Source organism: Coregonus lavaretus, assembly GCF_964263955.1.
Source record: "Coregonus lavaretus genome assembly, chromosome: 3".
In the NCBI taxonomy this organism is placed as follows: domain Eukaryota; kingdom Metazoa; phylum Chordata; class Actinopteri; order Salmoniformes; family Salmonidae; genus Coregonus; species Coregonus lavaretus.
Genome location: NC_139990.1, coordinates 5,665,210 through 5,688,269, shown reverse-complemented (window position 1 = coordinate 5,688,269; position 23,060 = coordinate 5,665,210). Strand labels below are relative to the sequence as shown.

General features: G+C 43.1%; 1 protein-coding gene across 1 annotated transcript; it reads right to left on the bottom strand.

The window, feature by feature from the left end:
• Positions 1-188: 188 nt before the first annotated feature.
• Positions 189-23,060, bottom strand: LOC311126974 (N-acetylneuraminate (7)9-O-acetyltransferase-like). Its single transcript, XM_084158699.1, has 20 exons — positions 22,652-23,060; positions 22,047-22,369; positions 18,645-18,741; positions 18,372-18,492; positions 18,024-18,068; positions 17,772-17,834; positions 17,189-17,233; positions 16,960-17,083; positions 16,653-16,867; positions 15,332-15,498; positions 14,637-14,895; positions 14,329-14,418; positions 14,068-14,187; positions 10,422-10,578; positions 7,024-7,103; positions 6,690-6,791; positions 6,003-6,143; positions 5,527-5,604; positions 3,167-3,259; positions 189-3,009 (listed from the first exon to the last, which is right to left on the bottom strand). Exons 2-20 carry the CDS (start codon positions 22,357-22,359, stop codon positions 2,734-2,736), a joined length of 2,586 nt encoding a protein of 861 aa, XP_084014825.1. The 5' UTR covers positions 22,360-22,369; positions 22,652-23,060; the 3' UTR covers positions 189-2,733.

Here is a 23,060-nt window from a genome sequence, read left to right as displayed (position 1 = left end):
AGATACACTTTCTTGCTGGCGTCCACCTGAGGGCAACTTCGGTAGTGTTAATGCAGAGACTAAAAAAACACAATGGAAAATCTCCATTGAGCATACATTTTCGTCCAGGACGAGGCTTAATCTGTGTCTGGGAAACTGGCCCTCACTGTTTTGACAAGAAAGGGACAAAGAAGTCAGACAATACTTTTAGGAAGGTTTGTATTTTTGACAATGCACAATACAATAAAAAAAGTTTTTATAAATAAAAAAATGGGTACAATTCACATTAAGATGTCACAAATTTTATTTTTTTACATAAAACATCTATTGAGGCTCTGGGGTAAACCCAGTTGCTGCTTCTTTCAATTTGAACCTAAACAAATTTAAAAATCTGAAACATCCCCAATAGTGAATAACACCAAATCAAAATACTGTACTATACCATAAATCAAAATAGGCAAACAATATCTGTATCAAATTGTTTCTCAGATGGAAAAACAGATTGACGCTGAACAAAATTCAGAATAATTGCCATCCATTTACAGTCAGACTCTTTTTGCCAACATCCTTGATCAATAAATAAATTCATCAAAAATGTGTAATGTTTTAACTTCACAAGCAAATAGGTGACATACCGTATGTGTCCCTATGGACCATGTTCAAAAGTAGTGCATTACTTAGGGAGCCATTTGGGACGCACAATACGGTCTTCTGAATAACCCTCAGTGCCAAGACCCGTCAGACCAATCTATGGTATTGAAATCATTTGATTGAGAAGCTACATGAACCTGTAGTGAAGCAACAGTGAATCTTCCATGGCTCAGAACATTTACAGATAAAATTCATGAGAAAAAGGGAGAAAAAAAGAAGAAAAAAATCACAAATTTGCAGTCTTAAATGTACATTTACAATATTTGCAAAGTTGCCTTAACATCTAGCTTTAAGCAGTTGATTTACAGATTTAAGGGTGTTCGTATAATGGGCACTATAACCAACGGATCAAAATTGCATCAAAATGATTCAACAACTGGAAATGAAGCGATTCAGTTTCCTTAAATCTGTACAATTTGGGCTATTGTGTTAAGGCTACACCTCCACGGTGAGGTACCAAACGGATGAAGTAGCAGATATTTTTAGTATCTCTGTTTACTATGCCATTTCAAAAGAAACCTGACCTTCCTGTGTAAAAACTTAGCTAACATAACAGAATTTGAAGATACACGCAAAGAACTCATGGGTTATTTGGCTGAAAGGCTTAACTGTTGGTGTATATTGTCCATCTGTAGGTAAATGACAGGCTCAACATGAAGTACTGCATTTTATTCTTTAGCAATACTTTCCATTCACGCCCCTTCTTTTAAATACCTAAATCAAGGATCACAACGCGTCAGATTTCAATGCAAACGTGGCACTGATGCCGTGCAGCAACTGACAAGAGAAAACAGAGTAGAAGGCATTCTGTCAGGTGCAGAATTCATCCATCAGTTCACGCATCCATTCATTAGCAGTGGCCTGGCTACGGTGGTAGCTATTGATGCACATGAAAGTAGGCTTTGTCGGAAGTCCTACCATGGTACGGTAGATACAGGTAACTGCCAAGATACAGGAAACACTAACATAGTGTTTTAATAGGGCGTTGGGCCACAATAAGCCGCCAGAACAGCTTCAATGCACCTTGGCATAGATTCTACAAGTGCTTGGAACTCTATTAGAGGGACGTGACTCCATTCTTCCACGAGCAATTCCATCATTCGGTGTTTTGTTGGTGGTGGTGGAAAACACCTTCTCAATTGAATCCCTCATTTACTCAAGTGTTTCCTTTATTTTGTCAGTTACCTGTAAAGCAGTGCATCTTCTATTGTAGCTCTGAGAAGAAGCCTGGTTTAAGAGAAGGACTAACGAACAACACAGAAAGAATATCCTACACCTCTCCTTTAACATACCAGTATAAATTGGCGAAACAACCTACACGAACACAGACAAGTGGTTGTGTCAGATCCAGAATGCAACAAGATTCTGCAATAAAAATTCATAAGTGCATCTTCTGCCTGGCCTGATTGGTCTTTCATGTGGTGACAAAAACAAAAAATACCTATGCAATACTTCATTCACAAACAGCAGTCATAGGCTCAGAATATAAAATGAAAAAAAAATACAACCCTGTAAAATATAAGCTTAATTTAAATAATTAAATACTGTACATAAGATTTCAGAGCTAGGTGACCACCGACCTCACCTTTCAGCATAAGTTTTGTTTTCTATCCATCCCAAATGGCACACTAATAGTACACTACATTGGGAGCGATTTGGGAAGCACATACAAAAACGCTGCACGAACCACACAGCAAGCACGAGGCCCTTTAAGCTAGTTTAAAACCACACATCATCCAACCCACCACCACCCATGACCCCCGCCTCACCCTTCTTCTATTGTAAACGTCTCTAGTATAGCGTCAGAACCTTATCCGTGCTGCTCCGTGAGGTGTGTGGGCCCACGTTGGGACCTCGTCCTCTTCAGTGTATGACTTTCACCCCAGTACTCAGAGCAGTCAAGAGAGACAGACGGCAGAGATATATCCTTGTCCTCGACTTGACCTGTCTGTTCACCTCCGTCATATTCATTGAGGAATGAAACAGGACGTTCCTCAATCTTTCAGACCGTTTTCTTCAGCTTGGTGCCAAATGAACATGGAAGACTAACCAGTCAGTCAGTCTCAGTCTACCTCTCCCCTACTGTGGTACCCGCTCCCCCCCTCAGTGGCTTCCTCCCTGGTTCCCTTCAGCGCTCCTGGACACCAGCAGCAGGCCCAGGGTGAAGACCCCGGCGGCCAGCAGCCTCCTGAGCAGGGCGCCCCCATCCTTGGGGATGGCCACCTGGGCCAGGTCGTTGGTGATCAGGGAGATCTCGTGGGCCACGCACACAAAGATGAAGGTGCTGATGATTATGTTGAGCGAGGGGTTGCCTGGGATCAGTACCAGGATGCCCTTGGTGTCCGCCGCCAGCCAGATGTGGTATTGGCAGATAAACAGCTGGGGGACGGAGAGGGGGGGGGGTTTGAGGGGGTTTGGGTACAGAAAATGACATGTTTCATGAGGTCAATGCAATAAACGAAATTCACAAGTATCATACAGAAATTCCGCTGATACACAATGAGTGCAGCATCCCTGCCAGCGGCATCCATCTTACCTCCAAGGAGAACTTCCCGAACCATGCGAAGAATGAGCTGTATAAAGAGCGGGAGTAACCAGGAATGTTCCTGATTAAGATGAAGGCTAGGATCTGAGAGGAAGAAAGACATCCCAGTCAGATCAACTGTATCAGAGGGAGGGGTTTAAGCACATCCCAATGCTAACAGGGGCTGGACCAAAATTATCCAATACGTAGAAACAAGGGAACGTCGGCTCACTGTTTCGTTTGAGAGCAGCAAAACAGTGAGTGGACATCACATTTTTTCGTTTTCTAAAGATGAAGTGTAGCCCATGACACATTGTTTATTCTTCTTCGGCTGGGCTACAGTAGAGTACACCCATCCTGTTGTCGTAGAAGGCAACTAACTCCCTTGTAATTTTGGGCTATGTACAGTCATGGCCAAAATTGTTGGCACCCCTGAAATTTATTCTCACAGAAAAGTATTGAAATTACACATGTTTTGCTATGCACATGTTTATTTCCTTTGTGTGTATTGGAATAACACAAAAAAAACAGGAAAAAAGCAAATTTGACATAATTTCACACAAAACTCAAAAAATGGGCCGGACAAAATGATTGGCACCCTTAACTTAATATTTAGTTGCACACCCTTTGGAAAAAATAACTGAAATCAGTCGCTTCCTATAACCATCAATAAGCTTCTTACACCTCTCACCCGGAATTTTGGACCACTCTTCTTTTGCAAACTGCTCCAGGTCTCTCATATTGGATGGGTGCCTTTTCCCAACAGCAATTTTAAGATCTCTCCACAGGTGTTCAATGGGATTAAGATCTGGACTCATTGCTGGCCACTTCAGAACTCTCCAGCGCTTTGTTGCCATCCATTTCTGGGTGCTTTTTGAAGTATGTTTGGGGTCATTGTCCTGCTGGAAGACCCATGATCTCGGACGCAAACCCAGCTTTCTGACACTGGGCCCTACATTGCGACCCAAAATCCTTTGGTAATCCTCAGATTTCATGATGCCTTGCACACAGTCAAGGCACCCAGTGCCAGAGGCAGCAAAACAACCCCAAAACATCTTTGAACCTCCACCATATTTGACTGTAGGTACTGTGTTCTTTTCTTTGAAGGCTTCATTACATTTTCGGTAAACAGTAGAACGATGTGCTTTACCAAAAAGCTCTATCTTGGTCTCATCTGTCCATAAGACGTTCTCCCAGAAGGAATTTGGCTTACTCATGTACATTTTGGCAAACTGTAGTCTTGCTTTTTTATGTCTCTGTGTCAGCAGTGGGGTCCTCCTGGGTCTCCTGCCATAGCGTTTCATTTCATTCAAATTTCGACGTATAGTTCGCGCTGACACTGATGCACCCTGAGCCTGCAGGACAGCTTGAATTTCTTTGGAACTTGTTTGGGGCTGCTTATCCACCATCCGGACTATCCTGCGTTGCAACCTTTCATCAATTTTTCTCTTCCGTCCACGTCCAGGGAGATTAGCTACAGTGCCATGGGTTGCAAACTTCTTGATCATGTTGCGCACTGTGGACAAAGGAACATCTAGATCTCTGGAGATGGACTTGTAACCTTGAGATTGTTGATATTTTTCCACAATTTTGGTTCTCAAGTCCTCAGACAGTTCTCTTTTCCTCTTTCTGTTCTCCATGCTTAGTGTGGCACACACAGAAACACAATGCAAAGACTGAGTCAACTTCTCTCCTTTTTATCTGCTTTCAGGTGTGATTTTTAGATTGCCCACACCTGTTACTTGCCCCAGGTGAGTTTAAAGGAGCATCACATGCTTGGAACAAACTTATTTATCCACAATTTTGAAAGGGTGCCAATAACTTTGTCCGGCCCATTTTTTTAGTTTTGTGTGAAATTATGTCAAATTTGCTTTTTTCCTGTTTTTTTTTGTGTTATTCCAATACACACAAAGGAAATAAACATGTGCATAGCAAAACATGTGTAATTTCAATACTTTTCTGTGAGAAATACTTCATTTTCTGGAAAAATTTCAGGGGTGCCAACAATTTTGGCCATGACTGTATATCATAGCCTAAGAGGGGATACTAATGTAAGTATATTCTTAAGATAAATGATAGTTTCAACAAAATCCTCTAGGCCACAGGCGCCATTATTTAGCCTACCCAAAGGTGATGTGTTCTCTAGTTATTGTTTAACGGAGCTTCGGCAAAGTCAACGTTGGTGAAATCCATGTCTGTCAACTACAGTATGTTTTGTAGCAGAAGGTCGAAGGTGTGCATAAAGTGTTTAAAGATGTTCACTAACTACTTGACAAATAAGGAAAATTGAACCAGTGTATGGCAAAACTACTGTGAGCATGGCTTTGTCTGTGACCAATGGTAAGCAATGTCTGACTTCCTACTGTATTTACCTGGAGCCCTGAGATGTAGGGATGCATCTCGTTGCACTCAGTCTTGTTTTTACAGCTGCTGGCCCATATGGAATAGGTCTGGAACAGATGAAACATGGAGTGGTTAGGAAAGTGTTGTTCAAGGAAAACTATGTAAATCAGGTAAGAGATATCTTCCATAGGAGATTTTCGTTTGACCTCAGAGTATGAATGTTTACTTCATGTTTACTTATTCAAATGATCGATATACTCACCTGACTGGTTTAAAGGAATACTACACTCCTATGACGCAAAACGCATCATAATGTTTTACATTTTAAATCATCTCAGTTTCCGCTCTGTACTGAAAGTGCTCCATCTTGAAATATTCACTGCTGACATGCACAATGATTTAGGGATTGTTTTAACAGTGGACTAAAGAAAATTCTAAAGGATAGTTTGTGAGTGTAGCATTTCTTTAAGAATGGTTAAATACATCAAAAGTTGTCCTCTTTTACCATGAATGACACCACAGAGATGAAGAGTAGAATGTTGGAGATCCTGGTGGAGAAGAGAGGCTCTCCTTTCCCCTCGGAGAGGACCTGGCACTTCTGCAGCACCAGGTAGACAAAGGCAAACAGCATGCCGTGGATAATGGCCTGAAAGACAAAGTCAAACACACACATTCAGTTAATTATATAATAATAATAGCCATTTAGCAGATGCTTTTATGCAAAACAACTTAGTACTGTGTGCATACATTTTTGTATAGGTGGCCACAGTCGGAATCCAACCCACAAAATATTGACGGTTCAAGCGCCCTGCTCTACTAACTGAACCACACATGACCACTTACTCTAAGATCGTTCTATGGGTTAGACAGTAAACACTCAAACTGAAAAATCCTCAAACTGAAAAATCAAACGTCGACCAATAGATTAATCTAGTTGAGAAGTTTTTGCCGCAACTTCCTTAGAGATATGATATTCTGATACCTTAATATGAAAATATAATAGGATAGAGCAACTCAAAGGCCGCGATACGGTTTTTTTTCTCACTAATTGGTCAGTTGGCCAATCACGTCAAATCTTTTTCAGAGCTGATCTGATTGGTCAAAAGACCAATTAGTGAAAACAATATCAGAATTGGGATGCCTGTCTAAACGTAGCCTAAGAGTGTCGCAACACGTTCAAATATCTACTTACAAATCGATCCAGCTTCCACCTAAACCACCACTCATGAATGCTTCCGTTCAGCTCAAAGAGCTTGGAGATGGGCCATACTGAGAAAATGTTCTCAAACAACCCCTGGAAAAGAGAGACAGTAAATTAGTTAAACATCTGCTGATTTAGGATCAGTTTGGACTTTTATATTAAATCAGAATTATATTACATGGGCGGAGGGGGGGCCTGATCGAAGAACACCACTCCTACTCTGAGACGGTTTATGAAATGACCCATGCCAGTTGAACTTTGTCGTTTAATTTGAAATATCAAGAGATAATGTCTCTAAATGAGTGAATAAACTGGATGAACTCACCTGTGAATACGTAAAGCAGCAGATTAACAGGAATAGCCCAAGCAGTTTCCCTAGAATCCCAATGTGCCACAACCCACTACCTGTAAAAAGACAAATGACTAAACGCACTGTGCTGGACAGTGTTTCTTCACAATTCAACACTAGTATTTTTTATATTTTTTTTACAGGGGAAACATTGAGACCTAGGTCTCTTTTACATACGTGACATACATACACACACTCAGCAAAAAAAGAAACGTCCTCTCACTGTCAACTGCGTTTATTTTCAGCAAAATGTGTAAATATTTGTATGAACAGAAGATTCAACAACTGAGACAAACTGAACAAGTTCCACAGACATGTGACTAACAGAAATTGAATAATGTGTCCCTGAACGAGCCCCCACTTTATGTTACGAACCCCGTGGCTCTAAACATCTAGGGTGGATGGACATGAGACTCGTAACATAAAGTGGGTGCTCGTCTGGGATCCTATCTATCCCATGATACTCATGTAAATTAGTCAGTGTCTGGTTCAGTGTTGAGCTTAGCAGCTGTAACTACCTGTTTTTTTTGTGTGTGTTCAGTAGTCGACGGCTCGTGTTGCTAGTAGGATGGCTACTTTTGAGTTGGAGGCATTTTTGGAAAACCCTAGTGGGAGGTAATGTTAATGATGTGGACGGAGATGGTTTGGAGTTGCGCAATACTCAGCAGCAGTGTGCTAGATTGCCCAATTCAGAGATGCTGTTGTCTCTCCCGGCAAGCCTGATTCATTTAACGGACAGACAGTCAGAGGATATTGTGAGACTGTTACACAGCTTTCCATGTCTTTTTAATGATGTTCCTACATGTACATATGTGTTAGAACATGACATTAATGTTGGAAACGCTGCACCTATCAAGCAACATCCTTATCGTGTCAACGTCGCTAAGAGAAAGATAATGAGGGGTGAGGTCGGTTATTTGCTGGAGAATAACCTGGCTATGCCAAGTTCAAGTCCTTGGAGTTCTCCGTGCATTCTGGTTCCTAAACCTGATGGGACATCCAGATTATGTACGGACTATCGGAAGGTCAATGCTGTCACAGTGCCCGACTCGTTCCCGTTACCCAGACTGGATGACTGTATTGATACTATTGGTGCTGCTACCTATGTAACCAAATTAGATCTTCTAAAAGGTTACTGGCAGGTGCCGTTAACCCCACGTGCCTCCGACATCTCTGCCTTTGTGACCCCAGATCACTTCCTACAATATGCTGTCATGGCATTTGGGATGCGGAACGCCCCAGCCACTTTCCAACGCCTGGTTAACACAGTATTGGCTGGAGTTCCTAATTGTAGTGCTTACCTTGATGATCTGGTCATTTATTCAACTGAGTGGTCTGATCATGTTAACACTCTAAGGGTAGTGTGTGAACGTCTAGCAACCGCTTCTCTAACCCTGAACTTAGCAAAGTGCGAGTTTGGGAAGGCCACTGTTACTTATCTTGGTAAACAGGTCGGCCATGGTCAGGTGCGCCCTGTAGATGCCAAGGTCTCAGCTATAAACGCATTTCCCGCACCTACCACCAGAAGAGAGTTACGCCGTTTTTTTAGGGATGGTTGGCTACTACCGTAGTTTCTGTAAAAATTTATCTGCGGTAGTTGCTCCATTAACGGATTTGCTCAGTCCGGCGAGAAAATTTGTATGGTCTGAAGATTGTTGTACTGCTTTCAACACTGCTAAAGCACTCTTGTGTAGTACTCCTGTTCTTGCTGCCCCAGATTTTGAGCGGCCGTTTAAACTGGAGGTAGATGCAAGTGCCAGAGGTGCTGGTGCTGTTCTACTGCAGCAAGACCAGAGTGGAGTGGACCATCCTGTCTGTTATTTTTCACGGAAATTTAACAAATGTCAGACAAACTATTCCACCATTGAACAAGAAGCTCTAGCTTTGTTGTTAGCTCTGCAGTACTTTGAAGTTTATGTTGGTTCCAGTGCATTACCAGTGGTAGTGTATACTGACCATAACCCCTTAGTTTTTCTCCACCGGATGTACAACCAGAACCAACGCCTTATGCGTTGGGCACTTGTCGTGCAAAATTATAATTTGTGGTGATGTCTGGTGAGGTCCTGCCTTACTACAAGCCCTCAGTCCAGCGTCTCTCAGCCTATTGCGGACAGTCTGAGCACTGATGGAGGGATTGTGCGTTCCTGGTGTAACTCGGGCAGTTGTTGTTGCCATCCTGTACCTGTCCCGCAGGTGTGATGTTCGGCTGTACCGATCCTGTGCGGGTGCTGTTACAAGTGGTCTGCCACTGCGATGACGATCAGCTGTCCGTCCTGTCTCCCTGCAGCGCTGTCTTAGGCGTCTCACAGTACAGACATTGCAATTTATTGCCCTGGCCACACCTGCAGTCCTCATGCCTCCTTGCAGCATGCCTAAGGCATATTCACGCAGATGAGCAGGGACCCTGCGCATCTTTCTTTTGGTGTTTTTCAGAGTCAGTAGAAAGGCCTCTTTAGTGTCCTAAGTTTTCATAACTGTGACCTTAATTGCCTACAGTCTGTAAGCTGTTAGTGTCTTAACGACCGTTCCACAGGTGCATGTTCATTAATTGTTTATGGTTAATTGAACAAGCATGGGAAACCGTGTTTAAACCCTTTACAATGAAGATCTGTGAAGTTATTTGGATTTTTACTAATTATCTTTGAAAGGGTCCTGAAAAAGGGACGTTTCTTTTTTTGCTGAGTTTATATATACATACATTAGTCCATTCGGAAAGTATTCAGACCCCTTGACTTTTTCCACATTGTTACATTAGCCTTATTCTAAAATGGATTAAAAATAAAAAAAATCCCTCAATCTACACAGAATACCACCTGTGGGACCTTATATAGATAGGTGTGTGCGCCTTTCCAAATCATGTCCAATCAATTGAATTTACCAATTGAAGGATGATCAATGGAAACAGGATGCAGCTGAGCTCAATTTGTAGTATCATAGCAAAGTTTCTGAATACTTATTTACATAAGGTATATATTTTTATTAGTAATACATTTGCAAAATATTATAAAAACCTGTTTTCGCTTTGTCATTATGGGGTATTGTGTGTAGATTGAGGATTTTGTATTTATTTATCCATTTTAGAATAATGCTCTAATGTTATAAAATTTAGAAAAAGGGGTCTGAACACTTTCCGAATGCACTATATCCATCTACACACCATAAATATACACATTATACAAAAAACACAGTCATGGGAAGCGCAAATAAAACATCACCAATCAGAAAAGTATGAATCACTTATGAATTATCAACAATACTTAGCTCACTACTACTACTTTAACTGACTACAACTGCTCATTACATTTCTTACCTTTTAAACCCTATTTTATATAATTAGTGCTACTTGTCCAGTACATTGGCTGACCCATACTGACCGTTTGCTTTCTTCTGCAGTATCTGGGGCCACATGGCCATGGTGGCGTAGATGATGACGAACCAGAAGGTGACCAGAGGCACAAAGTAGTAGAACTGGTAAGGCCGGTCCATCACCAGACACAGCACCACCACCAGGAAGTTGAGACGGAACAGGACCTGTGGAGAGACAGGAGTAGGGTGAAGTTGCTCCTAAACGCTGACCTTGGGTCAGTTTAGCATCTTCCCCACTAATAGTTGAAGTTAGGATTGGGGGAAGGGAGGATTATCCTAGATCTGTACCTAGGGGAAACTTCCTCCCAGAGTGGACAGACACAGGAAGTGATCACATTTAAGCAATAAGGCATGAGAACCCAGGAATTAATCGTGTAAATAACTCCCAACTAAACTCAGCAAAAAGAGAAACGTCCCTTTTTCAAGACCTTTTCAAAGATAATTAGTAAAAATCCAAATAACTTCACAGATCTTCATTGTAAAGGGTTTTAACACTGTTTCCCATGCTTGTTCAATGAACCACAAACACGCACCTGTGGAACGGTCGTTAAGACACTAACAGCTTACAGACGGTAGGCAATTAAGGTCACTAAAGAGGCCTTTCTACTGACTCTGAAAAACACCAAAAGATGCCCAGGGTCCCTGCTCATCTGCGTGAACATGCCTTAGGTATGCTGCAAGGAGGCATGAGGACTGCAGATGTGGCCAGGGCAATAAATTGCAATGTCTGTACTGTGAGACGCCTAAGACAGCGCTGCAGGGAGACAGGATGGACAGCTGATCAACCTCGCAGTGGCAGACCACGTGTAACACCTGCACAGGATCGGTACATCCGAACATCACACCTGCGGGACAGGTACAGGATGGCAACAACAACTGCCCGAGTTACACCAGGAACGCACAATCCCTCCATCAGTGCTCAGACTGTCCGCAATAGGCTGAGAGAGGCTGGACTGAGGGCTTGTAGTAAGGCAGGTCCTCACCAGACATCACCGGCAACAACGTCGCCTATGGGCACAAACCCACCGTCGCTGGACCAGACAGGACTGGCAAAAAGTGCTCTTCACTGACGAGTCGCGGTTTTGTCTCACCAGGGGTGATGGTTGGATTCGCGTTTATCGTCGAAGGAATGAGCGTTACACCGAGGCCTGTACTCTGGAGTGGGATCGATTTGGAGGTGGAGGGTCGGTCATGGTCTGGGGCGGTGTGTCACAGCATCGGACTGAGCTTGTTGTCATTGCAGGCAATCTCAACGCTGTGTGTTACAGGGAAGACATCCTCCTCCCTCATGTGGTACCCTTCCTGCAGGCTCATCCTGACATGACCCTCCAGCATGACAATGCCACCAGCCATACTGCTCGTTCTGTGTGTGATTTCCTGCAAAACAGGAATGTTAGTGTTCTGCCATGGCCAGCGAAGAGCCCGGATCTCAATCCCATTGAGCATGTCTGGTAACATTTCACAGCAAGAACTGGCAAATCTGGTGCAGTCCATGAGGAGGAGATGCACTGCAGTACTTAATGCAGCTGGTGGCCACACCAGATACTGACTGTTACTTTTGATTTTGACCCCCCCTTTGTTCAGGGACACATTATTCAATTTCTGTTAGTCACATGTCTGCAGAACTTGTTCAGTTTATGTCCCAGTTGTAGAATCTTGTTATGTTCATACAAATATTTACACGTTAAGTTTAATGAAAAAAACGCAGTTGACATTTCTTTTTTTGTTTAGGTGCAGTTTTTGTTTGAAGCCAAGGGACAGGAAACGCACCTTATTCTCGATAAGTCATGGGTCCGAGGCCTTATTGCTTTAATAAACGGTTGCAACATTTTCTTTTATTTACGAAATGGTTATTAAAAACATACTGAGTAAATTAGTTTTATTTCATCCTTCCTTACAAAATAGTCAGGGCAAAAGTTCTGAGAGTCTGAAGTTTCTAACCAAATGGGCTGGTTGTTCATTCTACCCATTCTATATGCAATGGTTGCTATGCTAAACACATCTTTGGCATGTAACTATGCAAGATAGCTACTTCTCCTTTGCTTGCTAGCCAACTAAAGCTAACACACAATCGCATCAAGCAGCTGAAATGACAGCAAACTGTACTTTCATTTGTTTAGCTTTGTTTCTATTACCATTTATTTGGATGTATACATTATAATGATCCTGATAAATGAATTTGCCTGGCTCAGAGAAGCTTTCAGTCTCGTCACAGTCATATGTATGGCACGGTAGAAATCGCAAAAACTGCAACATTGTTCCACAGGTTGGAGAGGCAGACAGCAAGGTTTAGACAAACCCCAACTGTTGCAAACCAAATGCTAGCCTAGTAGCATGTGAATGTGTTGCCTAGACACTTTTTCCCCAGGGGAGATTAAGTTTATAAATTGACTAGCTGAGCTGTGGGACAGTGGATGTGCATTGATAAATCTAAATGGAACTGCTAACAGGCATTACCTAGAGAATGCGGGGATTGTGGTGCTATAACTCCCTGATATCAACCAATCAGCATCCAGACAACCCATTTTATAATTAAGCATTAAGGCCTGAGGGGGTGTGGTATATTGGCAATATACCATGGCTAAGGGCTGTTCTTAAGCACGACGCAACGCCTGGATACAGCCCTTAGCCGTGGTATATTGGCCATATACCACAATCCCCAGAGGTGCCTAATTGCTATTATAAACTGGTTACCAATGTAATTAGAAGAGTAAAAACGAATGTTTTGTCATACCAGTGGTATATCAGCATTTAGGGCTCAAACCACCCAGTTTATAATTGAAGATTACACAGAGGGTGACTTGAGGAACGTTATACTGGAGGGGGGGGGGGTGTTTAGGGGTAGATCAGCTTATTGCAGATAGATAGTAACTTCCATCAATGTAATTAATTGTCTGCATCACTTCCAATCCCCCATGTTTTTTAAATAAATATTAAAGCCACTATATATATATATATATATATATATATATATATATATATATATATATATATATATATATATATATCCCTTTATTACTTTCCAACCCCGCCACCCTTTCCCCACTTGGTGTAAACTAGTGAACAACAACGCCTAGGCCTCTACTTCCAGCCCATACCCACTATCTACATTTTATGGACACAGTCAATTTTACAATAATTATATTTTGTTTGTTCTTTCTCCTGAACTTCTAGTCTCAACCTCTCCGATCATTTTCATGATGTCCATCAGGTTTGCTTCTATATGCCATATCTTTCTAACTGTGCTCCTTCACAAAAGCTCCCAACCTACAACCCATACACTTATTATGGACACAGCGTGCCTACATTATTAGTTATCTTGTTATTGTTTGTTGTTAGTTGTTATTAGTCCCATCCTTCAATTCCATTCAACACCTCCCATCGATCTTTTAACACCATCCATATAAGATTTCTCTTTGCCATATATATTTTAACTGTGATGTCTTACAAAAGTTCTGAACCTTTCTATTCTCATTGTTTGTACAAGGGTTTCTTTATCAATATGTGATGGATACAGTTGTTGCTAACTATCCATGTTGCTTTCATGTTTTGGTATTTGATTCAAAGTTAATTGTTCTATGGCACTACATGTCAGCACTTGTGCATTTTGTGTTCTGTTTTGTCTCTTAGAATAGATATAGCAGCTGGAATCACCTGGCACACTCTGTAGAGTCCAAAGTCCCCTTTGAGCCAGAAGAAGGAGAAGTGTCCGTATCCTGTCTGGAAGAGGTAGGCTGCCACCAGGACACGGATATGCATGTATACGGGGATGAACTGGGAAGGAAGGTTGACTTAAAACCCACACCCCTTCACTTTTACTTTACTTGTCACACATTGCAGTAATTATAATATGGTCATTTAGTTTATATTTACATTCAAAGCAATAAATGACAGACAGTGAATAGTGCAACTCACGGCGCTGGCTCCAGATATGTGATAGATGAGGATGACCAGCTGCATCCAGCCCTTCCACTCGTCGGTCTGCTCTCTGTTCAGCAGCTTGGTCTGCGTGGGAAATAGAAAATCACTGAGATAGAGGATAGAGCCTTCTCTCAGGTCAGACATGGACGATTGAGGTTAGCAGTCAATGACAACAACTTGAAATCCTCAAAACAGAAAGGTCTCTGAATTCATGTAAGCCTATGCTTACACTCACCAAAAGCAACTCCCAAAACCTCACTTTTTTAACACTCCCTTAAACATTCCATCCCAAACCCTCTCACCTCCTTGCTGTTCTCGCTGTAGAAGATCCCCAGAACAAACATATAGATGAGTGGGACGAAGAAGGTGGAGTGTGTGTAGAACTTCTGCTCCTTCATGAAGACGTCGGCCCGGTCACACAGGTAGAAGTAGACCATGATGAGGCCCATCTTACACACGGCCTGGAACGGAGCCTCGTGGCTGAGCAAAGACGCTGCCGTGGCCGGCTTCTTCTCCTCGCCGCTCTCCACGTCGGGGGGCGTGGGCCGGGACTTCCAGTGCCTGTTAATTTGTTTACATGACACTAAGCAAAATGCTTTTATCCGAAGCGACTTACAGTACAGTTAATTTTTAATTTAACCTTTATGTATATAAATGAGGTCACATTGAGATCCAGGTCTCTTTTACAAGGGAGCTCTGAAAACACAAAATAGTCCAGGTACATGCATCAGTATATGTGGCCCCAGTGGGGATCGAACCAACCACCTTGGTGTTGCTAGCGCTACGCTCTAACCGACAGCCACAGGGGAGCGTGTACCTCAGAGGAGGGTGGTGGGAGGAGCTATAGGAGGACGGGCTCATTGTAATGGCTGGAATGGAAAAAAAGGGAACGGTATCAAGCGCGTCAAACATATGGAAATCACATTTGACGCCGTTCCATTTATTCCATTTCAGCCATTACAATGAGCCTGTCCTCCACCAGCCTCCACTGGTGTACCTGTTGTGGCCCAGAGCATGGAGCACCAGGAAGACCAGGGCTGAGCCCAGGAAGATGCAGGCTGTCAGTTTCTGGAGGAGGCTGGGGGCCGGCAGGGACTGGCAGCAGGAGCCGTCGATGGGCCGCAGGACCTTGTTACACACAGCGTTCATCAGGATCATGGCACCCTGGTGGAGGATAGAGGGGGATTATAGAGCGGAAGACTCCAGCACAGTGCAAGCCTTTTCCTGGCACCGGATGAAGGGTATAGGTTAGGTTTACCAGGTGTAGGGTGAAGTTGCCCCTAGACGCAGATTTTGGGTCAGTTTTGCATTTTTCCCACTAATGGTTAAGGATGTTGGGATGGAAAGCTGATCCTAGATCTGTACCTAGGGGAAAATTCACCCTGGAGCAGGTTATCATGATCGCGCTAGCCACGTGCGGCTCGTGATGTAACAGACTCGCAGGTTATCACAGTCTTAAGGTGTTGTTGTATGTACTTTGAACCTTGTCCTCAAAGAGTCTGTTTCTATAAAGTTGAGCACACTAATCTACACTGAACAAAAATATAAAGTGTTGGTCCCAAGTTCCAGGAGCTGAAATTTAAAAAAAAAATCCCAATAATGTCCCATACGCACAAAAAGCTTATTTCTCTCAAATGTTGTGCACAAATCGGTTTAGATCCGTGTTATTGAGCATTCCTCCTTTGCCAAGATAATCCATCCACCTGACAGGTGTGGTATATCAAGAAGCTGATTAAACAGCACTCTGTAGCTCAGCTGGTAGAGCACGGCGCTTGTAACGCCAAGGTAGTGGGTTCGATCCCCGGGACCACCCATACACAAAAAATTTATGCACGCATGACTGTAAGTCGCTTTGGATAAAAGCGTCTGCTAAATGGCATATTATTATTATCATCATCATCATCATCATCATCATCACACAGGTGCACCTTGTGCTGGGGAAAATAAAAGCCACTCTAAAATGTACTGTTTTGTATTTATTTCAATTGACTGATTTCCTTATATAAACTGTAACTCAGTAAATTCTTTGAAATTGTTGCATTTATATTTTTGTTCAGTATACTAACTTGGCAAATACAGGTGCACATGGAGGCTGTCAAATGTTCAATGAATGAAAGTCCAAGTTATAAGGGATAGACAGTGTTATTTGACAAGGTGCTGGTTTGGAGTCATAGAGACTTATGGTTTTTCAGCACAAAACTGGTTCAAACCATACATCTTTTATTTCTGTTTTCATTTTAGCCTTAAGCCAGCTGTTATTTGAATCACACAGATGCAAGAAGAGGTGCCAGGCCAGACAGACCACCTGAAACACCTACCACGTTCCGGGTGCTCTCGGGAAGGTGCAGGCCGTCAGCTGATTGGGTGATGGTTTCCATGGCAGCCTGGCGCAAGGCGCCCAGGAACCTGACTCTGGCCTTGGCATTCTTCCTGTTGCTGTTCAGAGTGCTGAGCGCCACCTCATTGTACAGCTCCAGCTGCTCGTTAGTGATCATCTTCCTGTTGTCACTTAGACCCTCCTCATGGACAGGGTCTGGAGGAGAGAGCTGCTTAATCAATATAAATTTCTCACTTTAAAAACACTCATCATTTCTCTGACTAGTGAATGAACAGTCAAGCACCAACCCTGTAAGACCCAGTAGACCTCCCCGTCCTCAGCCAGCTGTTCCAGAGGTAAGGAGATGGCTGTGAGGTTGGCTCTGTACTGCTGCAACGCCTCGCTGCTGCCACCACGCAACTTGATGGACCACTGTGGGAAAGATTGAGATTTCAATTATGAAATTAATCTAAACTATGCAGGAGGATGTGATAAATCAGTGATATACAGAGTGGAAGACGAGCATCCTTCACTCACAGTGGCAGCTCCGATGATGACGACATCGGGTTTTATGGAAGGATCCTACAACAGTCAATAAATCCTATTAAATCTTGCAGTTCTTTGAATGACCTTAATATGGCAGTAAACTATCTGTTTATGGGAAACATAAATAGCCAAATGCGGAGTGCTCTTCTACGGGCTCAAATCAATCAAACCTACATACATCACAATATTTATACAGCAGCACTTAAATATACCCATTTTATTTACATATTGCATAGTCAATCAAAAAATGCATTGTTAAAAATCACAGGTCCAGTACCCTCACACAAGTATACACTTTCACTTGAGGACAGACGTTGAGTAAACAAAGATGTGATTCAGATTAGACATTAAATAAAAGAAATCTATGGCAGATTTGACTGAACGCTGATTTCTCCTGACAAACCCAGGGGTGTATTCACAAGGAAACGGGCCAGAAAAATGAGGGACAAACCTAAACCTGCCCAATAAGAAATGCTAATTTTCATTACTAAGCGTTTTTCAGTGCAAAACGCTTAGCAACGTGTGCTCTAATGAATACACCCCAGGTCTACTGGTTAAATGTGCTTCTCTTTACCTCCCTCCATGATATCAAGCGCTCCTTCAGAGAGTTATTCACTTCTGCATACCACAGGAAGTCCTATCAGCAAAACAGGAAACAATCGCTCTTATTGGGACAATCCCAAAAATTAAAATACATGCTATTGGCCTTGAACTACATTTTTTTTTATAGAGGCGAATCTACAGAGTGAAATTTAAAAAAGAAATGTTTGGCTTTTACATTGCTATTGTTGACTGACAGACACAGAGAGATACATAAATAGCTCACCACATTGACTGAAGCGCTCCGATCTTCAAAGGGAATGTTATTGTGCTGGTGGACAGACATCACAACAGGGGATAAAACAGTCAATGTCCCTCTATCCAAGATTAGACCATTGCTGTCATGACAGAGTGCAGCAATTGCCTATCCCATTTCAGGAATATAAATTGTTTATATGCACTTAGGGCTGAACCCCAACTTAACTCAGACCTTTGAGCAATCATGTATTGATGTCAATGGGAGCCTTGTGGGAAAATGAGTCACGGGCAGAGACCTCAAATTAGGATTCAGCCCAAAGCTCACAGATTCATGGTGGGATTAATGTGTGCTTTATGCCAGGGGGACTAAGCCTACCTTTCTTCCATCCTCTCTTTGTGCAGGATCGATTATTTGAATGTATGAATAGAATAGCTGCCGTATTCTGGAATCACCAACGAATGCCACCCTTTTCTCAGCAAGGCAAGTCTTTGCTTCCCTGTGGGGGTAAAAATAACCTAGTGAATCACTTGCACATAGTAACAACTGAAATGTGTTTTTTTGCAATTGTGGGGTTGTCGGCTTGGTTAAAGATGCCATCTAAAATTTTACACACGCACATTACATATTCCCCTCATGGGTGTGACTCACATGTTTTTGTATTTGTGCATCATACAGCCATAGGGCTGCCATACGGTCTCTCCTAGGTACCGCCCACTGGATAGCAGCCACTCACATGTGTCTCCACCTGAGGGGACGACAGAACATCCCAGTAAGGCATTAAAAAACAGACAGGGATAAATAAAACCTGCTGCCTCTAGTCTTGGTCAAAAGTTGAGAATGACACAAGTATTGGTCTTCACAAAGTTCGCTGCTTCAGTGTTATGAGATATTTTTGTCAGATGTTACTATGGTATACTGAAGTATAATTACAAGCATTCCATAAGTGTCAAAGGCTTTTATTGACAATTACATTACGTTTATGCAAAGAGTCAATATTTGCAGTGTTGACCCTTCTTTTTAAAGACCTCTGCAATCCGCCCTGGCATGCTGTCAATTAACTTCCGGGCCACATCCTGACTGACGGCAGCCCATTCTTGCATAATCAATGCTTGGAGTTTGTCCGAATTTGTGGGTTTGTGTCCACCCGCCTCGTGAGGATTGACCACAAGTTCTCACTGGGATCAAGGTCTGGGGAGTTTCCTGGCCATGGACCCAAAATGTTGATGTTTTGTTCCGAGCCACTTAGTTATCACTTTTGCCTTATGGCAAGGTGCTCCATCATGCTGGAAAAGGCATTGGTCGTCACCAAACTGTTCTTGGATGGTTGGGAGAAGTTGCTCTCGGAGGATGTGTTGGTACCATTCTTTATTCATGGCTGTGTTCTTAGGCAAAATTGAGAGTGAGCCCACTCCCTTGGCTGAGAAGCAACCCCACACATTAATGGTCTCAGGATACTTTACTGTTGGCAAGACACAGGACTGATGGTAGCGCTCACCTTGTCTTCTCTGGACAAGGTGTTTTCCGGATGCCCCAAACAATCGGAAAGGGGATTCATCAGAGAAAATGACTTTATCCCAGTCCTCAGAAGTCCAATCCCTGTACCTTTTGCAGAATATCAGTCTGTCCCTGATGTTTATCCTGGAGAGAAGTGGCTTCTTTGCTGCCCTTCTTGAAACCAGGCCATCCTCCAAAAGTCTTCGCCTCACTGTGCGTGCAGATGCACTCACACCTGCATGCTGCCATTCCTGAGCAAGCTCTGCACTGGTGGTGCCCCGATCCCGCAGCTGAATCAACTTTAGGAGACGGTCCTGGCGCTTGCTGGACTTTCTTGGGTGCCCTGACGCCTTCTTCACAACAATTTAACCTCTCTCCTTGAAGTTCTTGATGGTCCGATAAATGGTTGATTTAGGTACAATCTTACTAGCAGCAATATCCTTGCCTGTGAAGCCCTTTTTGTGCGAAGCAATGATGACGACACGCGTTTCCTTGCAGGTAACCATGATTAACAGAGGAAGAACAATGATTTCAAGCACCACCCTCCTTTTAAAGCTTCCAGTCTGTTATTCTAACTCAATCAGCATGACCGTGATCTCCAGCCTTGTCCTCGTCAACACTCATCTGTGTTAGGAGATAATCACTGACATGATGGCAGTTGGTCCTTTTGTGGCAGGGCTGAAATGCAGTGGAAATGTTTTTTTTGGAGATTAAGTTCATTTTCATGGCAAAGAGGGACTTTGCAATTAATCTGATCACTCATGACATTCTGGAGTATATGCAAATCGCCATCAAAACTGAGGCAGCAGACTGACACAAATACTAATTTTCACACTCAACTTTTGACCACGACTAGTCGTTTTCAACACTGCAAATGCAGCCGTGTGCACAAAGCATGGTTCCGCCAAGACAGCATTGCAGCCTGCGGTACAAATTAATCCATTAACATTTTCCATTAAAGCACATCTCCTGGCGTAAACTTGTGTTCTAATTGAATAGACCCATCTGTTGCTTGTGGAATGTTGTCCCACTCCTCTTCAATGGCTGTCCAAAATTGCTGGATATTGGTGGGAACTGGAACACACGTCGATCCAGAGCATCCCAAACATGCTCTACGGCTGACATGTCTGGGGAGTATGCAGGCCATGGAAGAACTGGGACATTTTCAGCTTTCAGGAATTGTGTACAGATCCTTGCGACATGGGGCCGTGCATTATCATGTTGAAACATGAGGTGATGGCGGCGGATGAATGGCACGACAACGGGCCTCAGGATTTCATCATGGTATCTCTGTGCATTCAAATTGCCATCGATAAAATGCAATTGTGTTTGTAGCTTATGCCTGCCCATACCATAACCCCACCATGGGGCACTCTGTTCACAATGTTGACGTCAGCAAACCGCTCGTCCACACACGCTGCCTGCCATCTGCCCGGTTCAGTTGAAACCGTGATTCATCCGTGAAGAGCCCACTTCTCCAGCGGCCATCGATGGTGAGCATTTGCCCACTGAAGTCGGATACAACGCCGAACTGCAGTCAGGTCAAAGCCCTGGTGAGGACGACGAGCACCCAGATGAGCTTGCCTGAGACAGTTTCTAACAGTTTGTACAGTAATTCTTCGGTTTTGCAAACCCAGTGTCATCAGCTGTCCGGCTGGCTGGTCTCAGATGATTCCACAGGTTAAGAAGCGGGATGTGGAGGTCCTGGGCAGGCGTGGTTACACAAGGTCTAAGGTTGTGAGGCCGGTTGGACGTACTGCCAAATTCTCTAAAGCGACGTTGGAGGCGGCTTACGGTAGAGAACATTCAATTATCTAACAGCTCTGGTGGACATTCCTGCAGTCAGCATACCACTTGTATGCTCCCTCAACTTGAGACATCTGTGGCATTGTGTTTTGTGACAAAACTGCACATTTTAGAGTGGCCTTTTATCCCCAGCACAAGGTTCACCTGTGTAATGAGTATGCGGTTTAATCAGATTCTTGATATGCCACACCTGTCAGGTGGATGGATTATCTTGGCAAAGGATAAATGCTCATTAACAGGGATGTAAACCAATTTGTGCAGAAAACTTGAGAGAAATAAGCTTTTTGTGCATATGGAATATTTCTGGGATTTTATTTCAGCTCATGAAACCATCACTTTACATGTTGCATTTATATTTTTGTTCAGTATAGTTCAAACAATGGCTGTATATATGAAGACTTCAATACACATGACAGTTACCTCGTTAGTTAGCAAGTTATCGCGTGCGGCTACAATATGTAAACATTGGTTAGTTCGTGACGACGCGATTCCTCTCTGATGCTACTGTATCCAGCAGTATCCACCTGCACTGAAACAATGTAGCTAGCTAATGTTAGCTACCTTAGTTAATTCAGGCTACTGCACGTTTAGTCATGTTTCCTTGTAATTACCATCCCGTTGTAGTAAGATTTAGCAAACGCCCTAATAGTGAGCAAAAAGGTCCCGAGGGAAGGTCACTTTAGTTTACTAGCTAGCAACCTACAAGTTCCGCTAGTTAGCTAACAATATATCTAGAAGCAAGTCACTTACCTCCATAATACCGAGAAACGGTGTGAAACATGGTGAGTAGAATGACGGCAGCGAGAGATAATAATTTAGCATTTTTAATGCTAAAATACTGATTTATTTCCCGCTTGCCTAGGCTATAGGCCAGGATCGCCATCTTGGCTCCTCCATGACAACAAGCAGACAGATATGATGCAGCGGAGTGGTAGGGGGCTGAGTACACTGGCGCGTCCACGACTCCGAATTCTGCCACTGGTGTTGTGTGGGGCATGGCTGGTGCGGGCTTTTCCGATGCTGCACCTGCCACCTCCTGCATCTGCTTTTCACCTTCCATCATCAATGCAAACCTGGCTTAAATCAATCAGTAGTACAATTAGAGGATCCTGAAAACGTATCCTGAAAACTATTATCAACTGTTTGAATTGTATTAATTGTGTGTCATCATTCCGCTCCTGGAACTATATATTGTGGTGATTTGACTTTGATTGTCATGGGTTTTTGATATTAGCGTAAAGACAGTAAAGGGATTGGCTGCAGCTGCTACATTAAAGATCTGAGATAACAAGGCAGGACATGGCCGGACTTGGCTAGACTACCAAAAGCACTCATAAAACAAATAAAGCACTCACTTGCTTCCACTGTTAGTCTAGGAACGCCTTCCAACTGTTTCCCTATAAATGGTCCTAGAACCTGTGATAGGAAAATATGTTACAGTAGATCCACAATATGTAGCCTAGGTCTAGATCAGGGATGCGGAACTGGCGGCGTGGCGGCCGGCGGATCAACCCCTCCCAAAAAATACGGTTGAGTCAGAATAGTACAAAACACAAAGTGCGATTTCAAAATGTTGTGCATCTGCAGTATTTAACTTGTTGACAGTCACTCAAGTAGCCCATGTCAGCAAACATTTTTTCGATTGGTAAATTAGTCCAGCCAGCTATCTAAACTTGTAGTAATCATGGTCGATCCCCAGAGAGAAAACTTGTATAGAGAAGACGGAGGACAAAGCTGGAAAGTATAGGGTTGATTTTCTTCTTT